This window comes from Equus quagga, chromosome 18 (assembly GCF_021613505.1).
Source record: "Equus quagga isolate Etosha38 chromosome 18, UCLA_HA_Equagga_1.0, whole genome shotgun sequence".
NCBI lineage: Eukaryota > Metazoa > Chordata > Mammalia > Perissodactyla > Equidae > Equus > Equus quagga.
In genome coordinates this window covers 605-13095 of record NC_060284.1, presented here as the reverse complement: position 1 = coordinate 13095, position 12491 = coordinate 605, and the positions used below count along the sequence as shown (strand labels likewise).

Below are 12491 nucleotides of genomic sequence, written 5' to 3'. Positions count from 1 at the left end.
TTCTAATAAATGATTACAACAATCCACAATAAGTGCTGAGGTGGATAAAGGGGCCTCAAAGAATTACCCCTCAGCCAGCTTGTCTGTAAGAGAAGGCTTCCCACAAGAAGCGAAATATGAGTTGAATCTTGAAGGATGAGTAGGACCCCAACCATCCAAGGCATAAGTGGCAAGAAGGGCTTTTACAGCAGAGGGAGCAGCATGCACAAGGCACAAAACAGCTTTGTGTTTTCTGGTTTTATGTGGCTGGAGAGAAAGATGTACATGTAGGAGTAAGAAGATAGGCAAGAACAAGAACTTGAATGGTCTTACGTGCCAATCAAGGAATGTGGACTTCCTCCTGACACAGTGGGACCAAAAAAGTATAGAGTGTGTTAGTTAGTTAGCTAGTTACTCACTTACTTAGTTCAGCCTAATTCAGGTTCATACAAATTCCCCCTTTCCCTGTCTTTAGTGGTCAAAGAGAATGTTGATCTATCTGAAGAAATAGAAAATTATTAAAATCACTTTCTCAGATCCAAGGATCTCTTTGAACTCTCTAAAATCATCCTGCATGCAAATGTGCATTTGCCTGGGTAGACTATCTAAAGTTTCGTTGGATTTCTAAAATGATCCAAAACTCTAAAAAGTATAAGAATCACTGCTCTATTTGCTTTATTTATCTATTTATCTATTTATCTATTTGCTTTCAGCCCTTCCCAAAGTTGATTTTATCTAAGTAGAATTCTTTTATATTAATCTCTTAAAATTTACTGGTTGCTGGTCATCCACGTGGGTACCATTTCATATACCATTCTATTATTTCAAACAAAACAATTCTCCACAGTCCCCAGCAGCAGGTTAATCCAAGTTTGTTAACCAACTGAAAACTTGACTTCTAATTGCAATTACTATTCTTTAGAGCTATGGGATTTTCACACTTTCTATGTGAGAAGTTTGAGACAAAGCTCCTATATTGGAGAAATTCAGGTATTTGAAAGTTGGGGGAACACAGATGGGTTTCAAAACGTTATAGGCATAATTCTATGGTGAATTAGTTAAGATTATTTGGATTGCAATTAAGAGAACAAACTCTGCTAAATTTATTGGACATATAGGAAAGCATATTATGCTACCTAAGCATGGAAATGTAACATGTGACAATGAAGTAAAATCAGGGACTTGAACTTCATCATGATTTCCTATATATTTTCTCTTCTCTCTGCTGTTAGCTTCATACTTTCTCTCTCTGTCTCTCTCTATTTTTCTGGACAGACCAGCTTTTTCTTGTTTCCAGTACACAGTGAAGAAAACCTGTGAGCATTCCTACCTCTCACACAGAATGATCTCTGTTTGTATATCTCTCTGTTTTCATCCCTCACAAATCGTTCCCAAATCACTGGACAATGGGTGTACCAGTCCGTTTGCATTAGATACCCAGTCCTGCACTGTACACTTAGGCATGGCTGTTCTCTCAATAACCATGTGGCTCAGCAGGAGAGATAATTCCTGGAAAAGTGAGGTTGTGAAGATAAAACAATGGATGCCACTCTGTACATGGTAGGTGACAGAATGCCTGCCATGGCTGCCGGGACTAAGTTGTTCGTTATTCTAAAAGCATCTCTATTTTGCATTAGACATGAGATTAGGATACCAAACTGAGCTAGACATAACCTCTACACCTCCTTATAGTTCTGCATCTTCCATTCACTGCGTGATCTCAGTAAGTCACTTCCACTCTCTGGGCCTCAGTTTCTTTAGTTAAATTAACAGGACAGACAGAACTAGAAGTGCTTTAGGGTCCATTATAATAAGCCCACAAATCTAAGACAATGTTACTATTCTTTCAGTCACTCTTTGTGAAGAACCTCAGGCTCATTGTCCAGAGGTTTTCCCACGGAGAAGTTAGAAGCATTTCCTGAAGCCCCTCCTCCAAGGATCCCATGAGTATGTAACATCACGAAAAGCCTCAGCCGGTTACAAAAGCCTTTTCTTTGTGCAAATCAGAAATGCAAACTGATTAAAGTCATGATTTCACCCTTAAAAAAATAGAAACCATTCAACATAGTAATTTACATCCAGGAAGTCTTCACAGATGTAGTCCTACAGCACTGAGGACTTGAAACCCATCCTCCCAGCTTTGCAAAGCCAGACGTTGCAATAAATATTGCTAGTTGTACGGCCTCATCTTTGGCCAAGAGACTGGAGAAGATCTAGGTGGTGAATGTGTTGCCAGTGAGATAGTTGTGTTGTTTTGGTAGAAAACTCTAGAAGAGGATCTGCAGCCAGAAAACCCTACTGCTGAGACTTCAGCCCCCAAAGATCCCCCGAGCTCTTTGAAAATCAGGCCAGTCTCACAGCCTTTCCTGAACCCAGTGATGAAGAACGAGTCTGAAGAATCGGAGACATGGATTGAAAGGTTCAGGAAGCTAGAAGATGCCCTATACTTGTGTGATCTGAATAATGCAGGTGAAGTGCGAAGCTTAAAGCTAATGTACTTCTGTTTGTGATTTAGTCTGAAAGTGGAGATCTCATTTTCTTTCACTTGTTAACAAATACAATTTGTATATAAACCATGTGCCTGGCACTGTGCTGAGCACAATCAGGGAATACAAAGATGGATCAGATGTGTAACCTCCACCAGGTTGCTTAAAGTTTCTCTGTGTCTCTGGAGGAATCCACTCCACCACCTGGTTCTAACCCACAGTCCAATCTTGCAATTCTCCTGATTGACATTTCCAGCATGCTTGCTAACAGATGGAACTCCAAATTTCACAGCAAAGCAAAACCTGGTCCTTGTATACCTGACCGGTCTCTGCTCCTTCGCTTGTTATTCTTTCAGCATACCCTAGACCATCAGAGTGAACAATGTGCCTTCCTCAAACGTGATTTCTCCTGTGGCCATGCCCTCCGTCTTAGCTGTCTGCCTCTCCTCTACCTACCTCACCCCCTGCCAACTCCCCATCTTGTCTAACTGGCTAATTAATGCCTAAACATATTTTATGTTGGGACTGAAGCTCCACTCCTCTGAGACTCCACAGACAGACCTAGGCCCACCTTTATCTGATTTCCTAGAGTTGATTAACATCCAGTATCATATTTAATATATATTTTTCATTTGAGAGCTTGTTACTATCTCACCAGTAGACTATGTTCCCTCTTTATCCCTGACATCTTGAGCAATTCTGTTCAACCCTTTTTTTGAGGCAATAAGTAAACAAATAAATGTACATAAATAACTAAATCCAAGATGGGAGGTGATAAATGCCATTAGGGTGTGCTACGTGGGCATTCAGAGAAAGGAGATTCCTTCCCATGAGGTGATCAGGAAGTCTCTGGTAATGTGGGACTGATCATTAGCGATCAAGGGCAGTTTGTATACAAAGGAATGAAATAGAGCGCCCTTTCTGGCAAAGGCACAGGTTAGCCAAGCAAAGTGTTGTTTATGAAGCCCAATGCAAGGAGTTTGCTTTGTCTAAAATGTAAGGACTATTAAGAAGAATATCAGATGATAAAGGATGGGACCAGATCCAGGAAGATCTTAGATGATAGACCAGGAAATCAAGATTTCATTCACAGATAGTGAGTAGTAGTGAGGGTTTCTAAGCAGCAGAGTGGTTGACCAAGTTGTACTCCAGAAAGTTGGTGTTTCTGTGCAGAATGAAGGAGAAATTGAAAGCAGGAAAAGGAGGAAGGAGGCTATTGCAGTGTCCAACTGAGAGAGGATGTAATCCAGAACCAGGTCAGAGGCCTGCAGAATGGAGAAGGGGAGCACATACAAAAGCACATGGGCTGAAATTGTTGTACTTAATCACACGCTGTGGTTCATGAAGACTTAGTGTACTGTATGTGGATCTGAAAACATGAAACTTGTAGAAACAGAGATTAGAGTGGTGGTTTTCACGGGACACGGGGAGATGTTGTTTAAAGGGTACAAACTTTCAGTTATCAGATGAATAAGTTCTAAGGATCTAATGTACAGCACGGTGACTCTAGTTAACAATACTGTATTGTGTACTCAAAAGTTGCTATGAGAATAGAGCTTTAATGTTCTCACCATAACAATGACAACAACAAAATGGTAATTATGTGAGGTAAAGGATATGTTAACTAACCTTATTATGGTGGAAATTTTACAACATATACATGTACCAAATCACATTGTACACATTAAACTTACACAATGTTAGATATCGATTACATCTCATTTAAAAAGGAGTTAATGTGCATATCGGTACACTCTAGAAGTAATCATATAACAGTAACAATGCTTGTCTTTTCATTCTCTCCATAGGTTTTTGTTTTTGTTTCAGTTTGTTTTGAATTTCCAAAGCAGCTTAGTTCTAGATCACATGAAGTATAACTACATTACAATACCCAAGGACTTCTAATAGTTATACCAAAGAGAGGAGAAAATAAAAATTTCAAATGAACAATTCATGTAGCTGAATTAGAAAATTATTTATTAAGCATCTGCTATGAGCCCAGACTGTGCTAGAGGCTGGACCAGGAGGGAAACTAGAAAGGATGGAACATGATCTTTGACCCCGGGGAGATTTTAGATAAGATACAAAGACTGGCAATAATTCAACACCAGTTAAAAAAAAAACAAAAACTGAAAACAGCAGGTAGTAAGGTATTATAATTGAAGACACAAATGACAGTTAAAGAGTCCAAAAGAAAGAGAGAATAGATGAAAAGAAGCTCATCATCTAGTGTGAACTGGGTGCTTAGAGAGGGCTCCATGGAAGAGAAAGCTGGAGCTGAGCCTTGAGGAGAGGTAGACTTTGGATACCTGGGTTGGCATTCCAAGTTCAAAGCCATCTTCTGCAAAGGTGAGAGGACGCGAATGAGTGTGAGGGGGAAGAGAGTGAGCAAGACAGGACTGGACTTCATGTTGGATCGGACAGTGAAGTTGAGACCCTTCTGTGAATCCTGAGGGGTAGGATGGGCATGAATTCTCTACCCAGGGTCCACCAAAGGCTCAACCAGAGGACACAATGAAAGCTGAGATGGATAATACAGGGAAGCTACTAGAAAAATGGAGATCAAAAGGTTATTGAAATAACCATGATTCTAGGTATTAATAGCATGACTATGAGGTTGACGATAGTGTTACAAACAAAAATGAAATAAAACAAAAAGTTGAGTGGAGAGAAAAGACACTTCCAAAGAAACAAATGCTGAGTTGCGATGATGGATGACGGATCATAAACTTTGTTGCTAAGAGACTCCCCAAAGACTAGGACCTTTCTCATACTTCTGAACTGTTCTAAGGAAAAACAGAGTTTTGTTGACTTTGGAGGCAGATTCTAGCAGACTGTAAATGCCTTTCTCATGGCCTCTTCACTATTTATGACTGTTTCCTCTGTTTCTATGAAATTTGTTAGTTCCTCAACCGCCAAGGAATGTGTCAGTGAGATCTGGGAACATCTACAACTATCTTTAATGAGGAAAGAGGATAACTGAGGTCAATTTGTTGGTTTATTAACCACAGTATTTAGCAGACCACCACGGCCCCATTCTAGGCACTGAGCAGATGATACCTGCTGTGCCCACTGATGAATCACTGTCTTTATTATGTGAGAGGAAATATGTAGGCCAGGGCGTTCACCATCCAGGCTGAAGGCAGACCATCCATCATCAAATTAGTGTTTCTTGGAAACTACTCTATGCTTATTCTCTAATGGAGATTGTCAAGAAAATATCCTTGAGGGGAAGGAATAAGGAATGGCTATGAATAACTGATCATGTTTTCTAAAATAAGAGTGGTTGGGATAAATGTTTGGGGGAATAGCAGTTTTGCAATTTTCCCAGTGAACTAAAGGCTAGATAGAAAATATTTTAGAATTCAAAGAGGCAGAGTGCAATGAGAGCTCTCAAGGACATTCTCTGCATGGGTCTGGACTTTACATACACTGCATCACTAACTCCTCACATGGACCACGTGCTGCAGGGATTAGTGTCTTTATTTACAGAGGAGAAAGCTAAGCTCAAAGTGATAAAATAGCAGCCAGTGGGAAGTTGAGCCATAATTCAAGCCCAGTTCTATTAGACTTCCTGCTATCCTAAACTCCCACAGCACACCAGGAAGAGCATGAGGGTTTGCTTATTGATTTGTTGGTTTATTTCTTTGTTTGTTTTTACCAGAAGACTTAGTCCAGACTTCACCAATTGCTGAGTCCTGAGAGCCAGATATTCATATTCTCTGAGTCTGTTTCCTCATCTATAAAATAGAACTGATAATATTAAAACATACCTTCCGGATCTGCGAAAGGGTCAAATGAGGTTTGGAAATTCTTTGTAAACTGTAAAATGAAATGGATGTTAAAGAGGTTCTTCTTATTTCTTTTCTTTTGGCTCTGATGGGACAAGGACAGGCTTTCCAACACTGAGATGGATTGTAAGGGCTACTTTATGCAGCTGTCCTGGGCCTCCCAAAGTGACGGTGAGTTAGGCAGATACAAATTTCAGTGAATGACTTAGGTTTGACACGAGGACTCTCCTCCCAGTGGTAAAACTCAGGAGACAGTAGAAAATACACAAATGCACCAGTGATGATTCCTACATGTATTTTTTAACATTACTTTTAACTTTTAATTACAATATAAAGTAAATGATATATATTTTAATAATTTATTCTTATTAAAATGCCTTATGTATACATTAAATAATCTTGATAACTGTTATATTTATCTTAAAATAATATCTGTATTAATGAATGCTTACTAATTCTGGACACTGTTCTAAGAACTTATTGTTTTATTGGTTTTCATGCAGTTTAATTATCCCTATTTTAAAGTTAAGGAAACTGAGGCTTAAAAAGTTAAAGTCCTTTTCCCAGTCAAACGCTTACTCCAAAGCCCGTGACTTCTATTTTCAGAGGCAGGGTCAGAGGAAATCCAATGTAGGGATTGCAACCTAGGCCAGATCAAGAGCAGCCACACAATTCGGAGAACTTCACAGATGCAGTTGACCACCTCAAAGGAAGATGTCTGTGGGGGAAAGGACCAACATTCTAGCAGGAGCGAGAGACAATAAAGAAACCTGAATAGAATAGGCAGTAAGCAAACTGGAATGGGAAGAGAGGGTTGGGTGGTATGGGATGAGACGGAATAGAACAGAACCAAAAGGAATAAATCATCCCAGGACTGCGCTGTGAAGAACACCCATGCTGAGTTCTTCGGAGGGCGGCATCATGCTCAACAGTCCTTACACTTTAAATACGCCCGGAACTTGCAGCTGAAGCAGGGCCCATGGGTGTTCACTAGATCCTGGCTTAATGGCCTGGCAGGGCTTTTCCACAGAATGACCGGGGGACTGCCTCTGGATCCTCTGAGAAAGATTTTAGAATAATTATTGCAGGCTGCACAAGTACAAGGCAGTAGAAGAGCATGTATCTTTTATCCCCATGAAAGATACCTAAAGCCTTTCATTGGTGCCTGTAGGGTAGCTCTTCTCAATTCAAGAAACATAGCTAGGAAATAATGTGAGCCTGAAATAATCTCTTCCCCTCATTCTAAAAGTTAGTGTGGTGATTTGATGGATGGACTCAAGCAACCCTGGGCGACTGACTTACCACCTCTCTGCCTCAGTTTCTCCCTCTGTCGTGTAGGATTCAATGAGTTGATGTTGGTAAAGTCCTTGCAAGGGTGCCTGAAACATGGCAACGTCTACATAAAAGTATCTATCATTATTGTTTTTGTTGCGCTCTAGTTAATTTTCTGCATATCTTATTGCCCCAACTGGTTCAAGAGCTTCCTGAGGTAAAACAGACCCCTTCTCTAAATCCTCCATCACAGTTCTGACATCCATAAGCTCACAACCAGGGGCTTATGAATGAATCACTGACCTTTGCTGATGCTGTGTTCTACACTTAAACCCTTCTCTGCAGCTATCAAATGGAGCTGACCTTAACGTGGACAGCACAGGAGTGCTGGCGTTGGTGTGGATGAGGTGTGGGTACTGGAGTGCATCCTGTGACGATGAGGACCGCCACCTCTGTTGCACAGACTTACTCTCTGAGCCACAAGGTTACCACAGAAAGCTGGAGGGAGTCACAGTAGACACATCTGCAGAAATGCATAAAAAGGAGCTGTTTAAACCCTGCATGTTTAGAAACGTCAGTTAAACACTTCAATAAGATACAAATAAACCAGAACAATTAGGAATTGTTTTTAGCAGGCACCTCACCTGTTTCTAAAATTGGCCTTAAAAGCTTTATGGCTACAAAGAACAAGTTTAAATTGCTGTAGAGTCTGTCCCTCGATTTTGCTGGACCTCATCTCCTTTCCCTCAAATCACACTCAACTTCCTCCTGATGTCTATAACACGTGTCCAGGACTTTAATCATCTCTTTGAGGTGTCACTTGATTTTTAAAAACTTAAAGTTTCAAAATGTTAGCTTTTATGTTCACTCCAAAGTCATTCAAGCTCTAATACATTTTTTCTCTTTTTTGTTGCCTCTGTCCGCTTTTGAAAACCTCCCTCCACCAATGACAGGGGTCCTGGAGAAGGAACGAGCCAGACGCCTCATTCACAACTACAACCTCATTTACGACCTGGCCCTGAGCCCTCGGAAGATTGACCAGGCCTCGCGGAGATTCTGTTCTGCAGGAAATATGCTCTTGGAGCCAGCACTTCGGTACTTAAAGGAGCTGTGACAATAGGCCCACGTTGTGAAAACAGGTGTGCCCTTTTCTCCCTTTGCACCCAGACTCCTGTTTCTCCCTGGTTGGGTGTAGTGGTATAGGCACTGTCAGAGTGGAGGCCAGTGCAGCTGGTGTAGACCTTGGGACTTGGATGTGGTTTCTGGCTATGATGCTCACTCATAAGCTGCTGAAAGTGATTGGAGAAAACCAGGTTTCCTCTGCTAATGTGGTAAGAACCAAATTATTTAAAATCCCTTCTGTTTAAGTAAAGCACCTTGTTAATATTACATAATTTTTTCCTATCTTGCTGATGAAACTGTGATTTTGTAAACCTTACAATTCCATATAGTTAAAAAAAGAAGTCAGATGTTGTCAACTCCTACCAACGCCTGTCACACAGTAGACCTAAATACACCATTTTTGGATAAGTACGCCCTTCCTCCAGTCGCTGTTCCGGGAAGGATTTCCGCATTGTTAGAAAACAAAAAGCAGTAACAATATATTATCTTTACTAAGCAGTATAAGCAGAATTCCAAGTGAGGTTTTCTGACCAAGTACAGCATTTTCTCTAGCACAAAACCAGATGAGGTTGCACTGTCTCCAGGGATATTTTCCCAGAGTATTGGGTAGAAGTTAGGAGGAGGGGCTCCTGGGACAAAGGATTCTGGCAGTAGGTCACATCTTCTTTGCTCCCCCGACAGGAAATTCAAGAAATCTTCCCACCAGTCTCCATGGCTCTTGTGTCCTGAACATCCCCTGACTTGGCACCTCCCACACAGTGCACGCTTGCACGCTTGCACGCACATCATACCACACAGGGAGCGTGAGTGCATTGAAGGAACACTGGCCCAGGCTTCGAGACCGATGTGTTCCCAGGACTGTCCCGGATCCTGATTTTCACATCTGTGTGGGAGACGGGATGAAGGAGTTAGGTCAAGGAAAATATCCAATGGAAAGGTCTCTGCGTACCCCTCTTAGCGTTTTATATAGTGGGGGATCTCGTAACATCTTATGGACAAAACTAAGAACAAAGTATTTTGGATGCACTAAAATAAATGATCTCTAAGGGCCTTCTAGTCTGACATGCTTTAGTTTTTGTAATTCTTGAGTTGCTGAGAGCAATGCCTGTTGAGGCGGACTCACCACCTCCCTAATGTTCTGGAACCCTTGTCAGAGAAGTAAGCAAACATGGCTTTTTCGTGTCGTCACAACACAGAATGAGGAAAATTAGAATATTAGATCAAATAATTCAATATGTGTTGGCAATTACTGTGTGCTGGGAACGACGTATCTTGTTTCATCCAACACTGACGGTTCAATAAGGCAGGCTTCACAGGTTCAAAGATTCATTTCACAGCTGAGGAAAGAGGCTCAGAGAAGCGACGGGTAGGAAGACTGTTGGACTGTGCCTGTTGATAAATGCCAGAGCGGTAGGGCCTTCTGGAAACCACTGGTCACAGGATGCTAAGAACGCCCTGGTCTACCTCACGTCTCTGTGGGGAGGTGAAATGGAGGGAGTGGGGTGAAAGGAAGCTCTAAACATGAAGCTGGGGCTATCAGACTACCTCTCGTAAGGTCCCCAGGGCAGTGACTTCACCTTCCCAATTCTTTATGTCCGACATCTAGGACAGCTCCTGATAGACAATAGCCTCAGCATCCGCCGGTCACGCACTGGAGGGGACCCCACTGATGTGGAACACAGCCTGAAAGGAGGCCCCAGAGCTCCGTGACTACAGGCTGTGCACACCCTCCCTCTTGTAGTGTGGGCGGAATGAACGCTTCCACACGCGGGGCAGCCTTGGCCAGATCCACCATACCCACCACACCCACACTTCAACAGAGACTAGAAAAAGAATAGGCATTGAAACCAGCCTATTCAGCTCCGGCCCTTAGTAGGTAGTAGCCTTGGAAAATTGTGTCATCTCCCTGAGCTTCAGTTACTTCACCTGTGAATCAAGAGTAATCACACGTCTTCAGAGGAGCGCTACAAACACTGAAAGCCATACCTTGTGGACACTTCCTTGCACATAGCAGAGATGCACCTTTCTCACATCTCGTTCTTTGTCACAGGGTGTCGGGAAGCTTGAATGCGGTCTGTGTGAAACGGCATAGGGAGGCAAGGCAACCACTACAGCAAAGAATAATTTTTAGATACCTCTGCCTTCTGGAGCCAAATGACCATTGCTCCTGGATCGTGTCCTGTCTGGAATTTTCTACTGCTTTACGCCAAGATGTGTATCTGCGTGTGTGCATGTGTGTGTGTGTGTTCGTTTGCAAGACTTGCACATTGCAGAAGTAAATACTCATTAGTTTTTCTCTGAGTGAATATTAAAAGAAGAAAAATTCAACTTAAGTCATAGAGAAAAGCTTAGATATCAAGGTGACAATGTGACAGTAGGGGTTAAATGATGTCTGGCTGTGAGGAAAACTGCTGAACACAAACAGGGAAACGCTATGAGGTCATTATGCTTCAAAATATTGTTATGATCTCTAAGCTGGGACTTCTCCATGCTTTGCTTATGGAAAATCTGTTTCCTTTCTCTCTGTTTTCTCAGATCAGTGGTGTTCTGCACACTCCTGGTGGCTGTGTCATTGCAAATTTGTAATAAACGCTGAGCAGAGAGAGTTTGCTGTCTGCCGTCTTGACAAGCTTTCTCTAGTAGAACCTTTCTGAAGGGGGTCCTGCGTGCAGTGACTGGTTAACCTCCAGTGTGCCCTGGAGAGACTCGGTCAGTTGTGTCGGCCCCAACTCTCCAAACGCCTCAGCCTCTAAAGATGGAAAAAACACTGAAGACATGACAGAGGTTGGATCCCCAGCTAGGCAGACAGTTTCCCAGATGTGTGACCCTGAGCAATTCACTACTTTCCCATAAAGTCATTCATGTTAAAGGAGATAATGCTTACAAATTGTCCAGCACTACACCTGGCACATAGACATGTTACATAAGGGGAAACTGGCTTACTGCTTTATTCTTATATGTGTTTTGGCTTGCCTCATTCAATGGGCCAAATCGCTAAGTGCCTATTCCAGGAACAGACACCTTCCAAGCCAACAGCTGGCTCACCAGTGGTGTGGTGCTGGAGGGCAGAGGCCATGTCCCCCACATTTCTGTTCTTCATTCTCTCACCTGCCCTTTCTCCTCAAAGTAACCCTACTAAGTTGATATTACTACACATGTTGTACAGATGAGAAACTGAGGCTCAGGGTGGTAAAGGTACTTGCCTGAGGCCTTATAGCTAGCAAGTGACTGAGCCAGCATTAGAATCTAGTTCTCAACGTCAAGTCCAACAGTACCCTGCAGGTCACAGCCAGAGAAAATGACCCACACAATTCTCTTCAGTATGTGTGGTCTGCCTCCCCAGCAGGTCTGTAGGCCACTCCAAGCCAGGGCCAAGGGCTTCCTCATCTCCATCCTCAGCACAGAGCCCAGATTCAGCACCCATCGGGCACCTGGAAAACCTCTGTTGAATGGAGCCGCCACATCAACATTTAGAAACCCAGCAGGTTTTTGCCCACTTGTACTTCTGCCAACTTCATCATGCCTTCTGGGGGCTGGAATAACGCCTGCCCTCAGGACTCCTGGTGTGATATGTTCAGACAAGCAGAAGCACAACTGTACACATCCCACCGTCTAAAGAGTTTGCTAAGTGCTTGTTGACTCTTCTGAGGAATTTCCCAAGATCATTAAAAGAAACAACAACAGGGTTTGAGATTCTAATGAGGATCAGAAATTGGACAACTTTGGAGCTGGACGGAGAAGTGAAGCTCTGAAAACAAATGTTCACCTTTCTTTTCTCCCTCTCCTTGCTCCTGGCTCTTGTTAGAGACTTTCAGCTACAGTTCTAACTCTCCTTAGCAAC

The 12491-nt window shown here is 42.4% G+C and overlaps 1 protein-coding gene across 1 annotated transcript in view; it reads left to right on the top strand.

Moving 5' to 3' along the window:
• The window catches only part of C18H1orf87 (chromosome 18 C1orf87 homolog), a 61275-nt gene extending 50070 nt beyond the window's left edge, over window positions 1-11205 (top strand). Inside the window, 3 exon segments of the mRNA XM_046645409.1 lie at window positions 2241-2448; window positions 8482-8667; window positions 10701-11205. Of these exon segments, the coding sequence (XP_046501365.1) occupies window positions 2241-2448; window positions 8482-8642 (369 nt within the window). The 3' untranslated portion in view covers window positions 8643-8667; window positions 10701-11205.
• Window positions 11206-12491: the final 1286 nt, after the last annotated feature.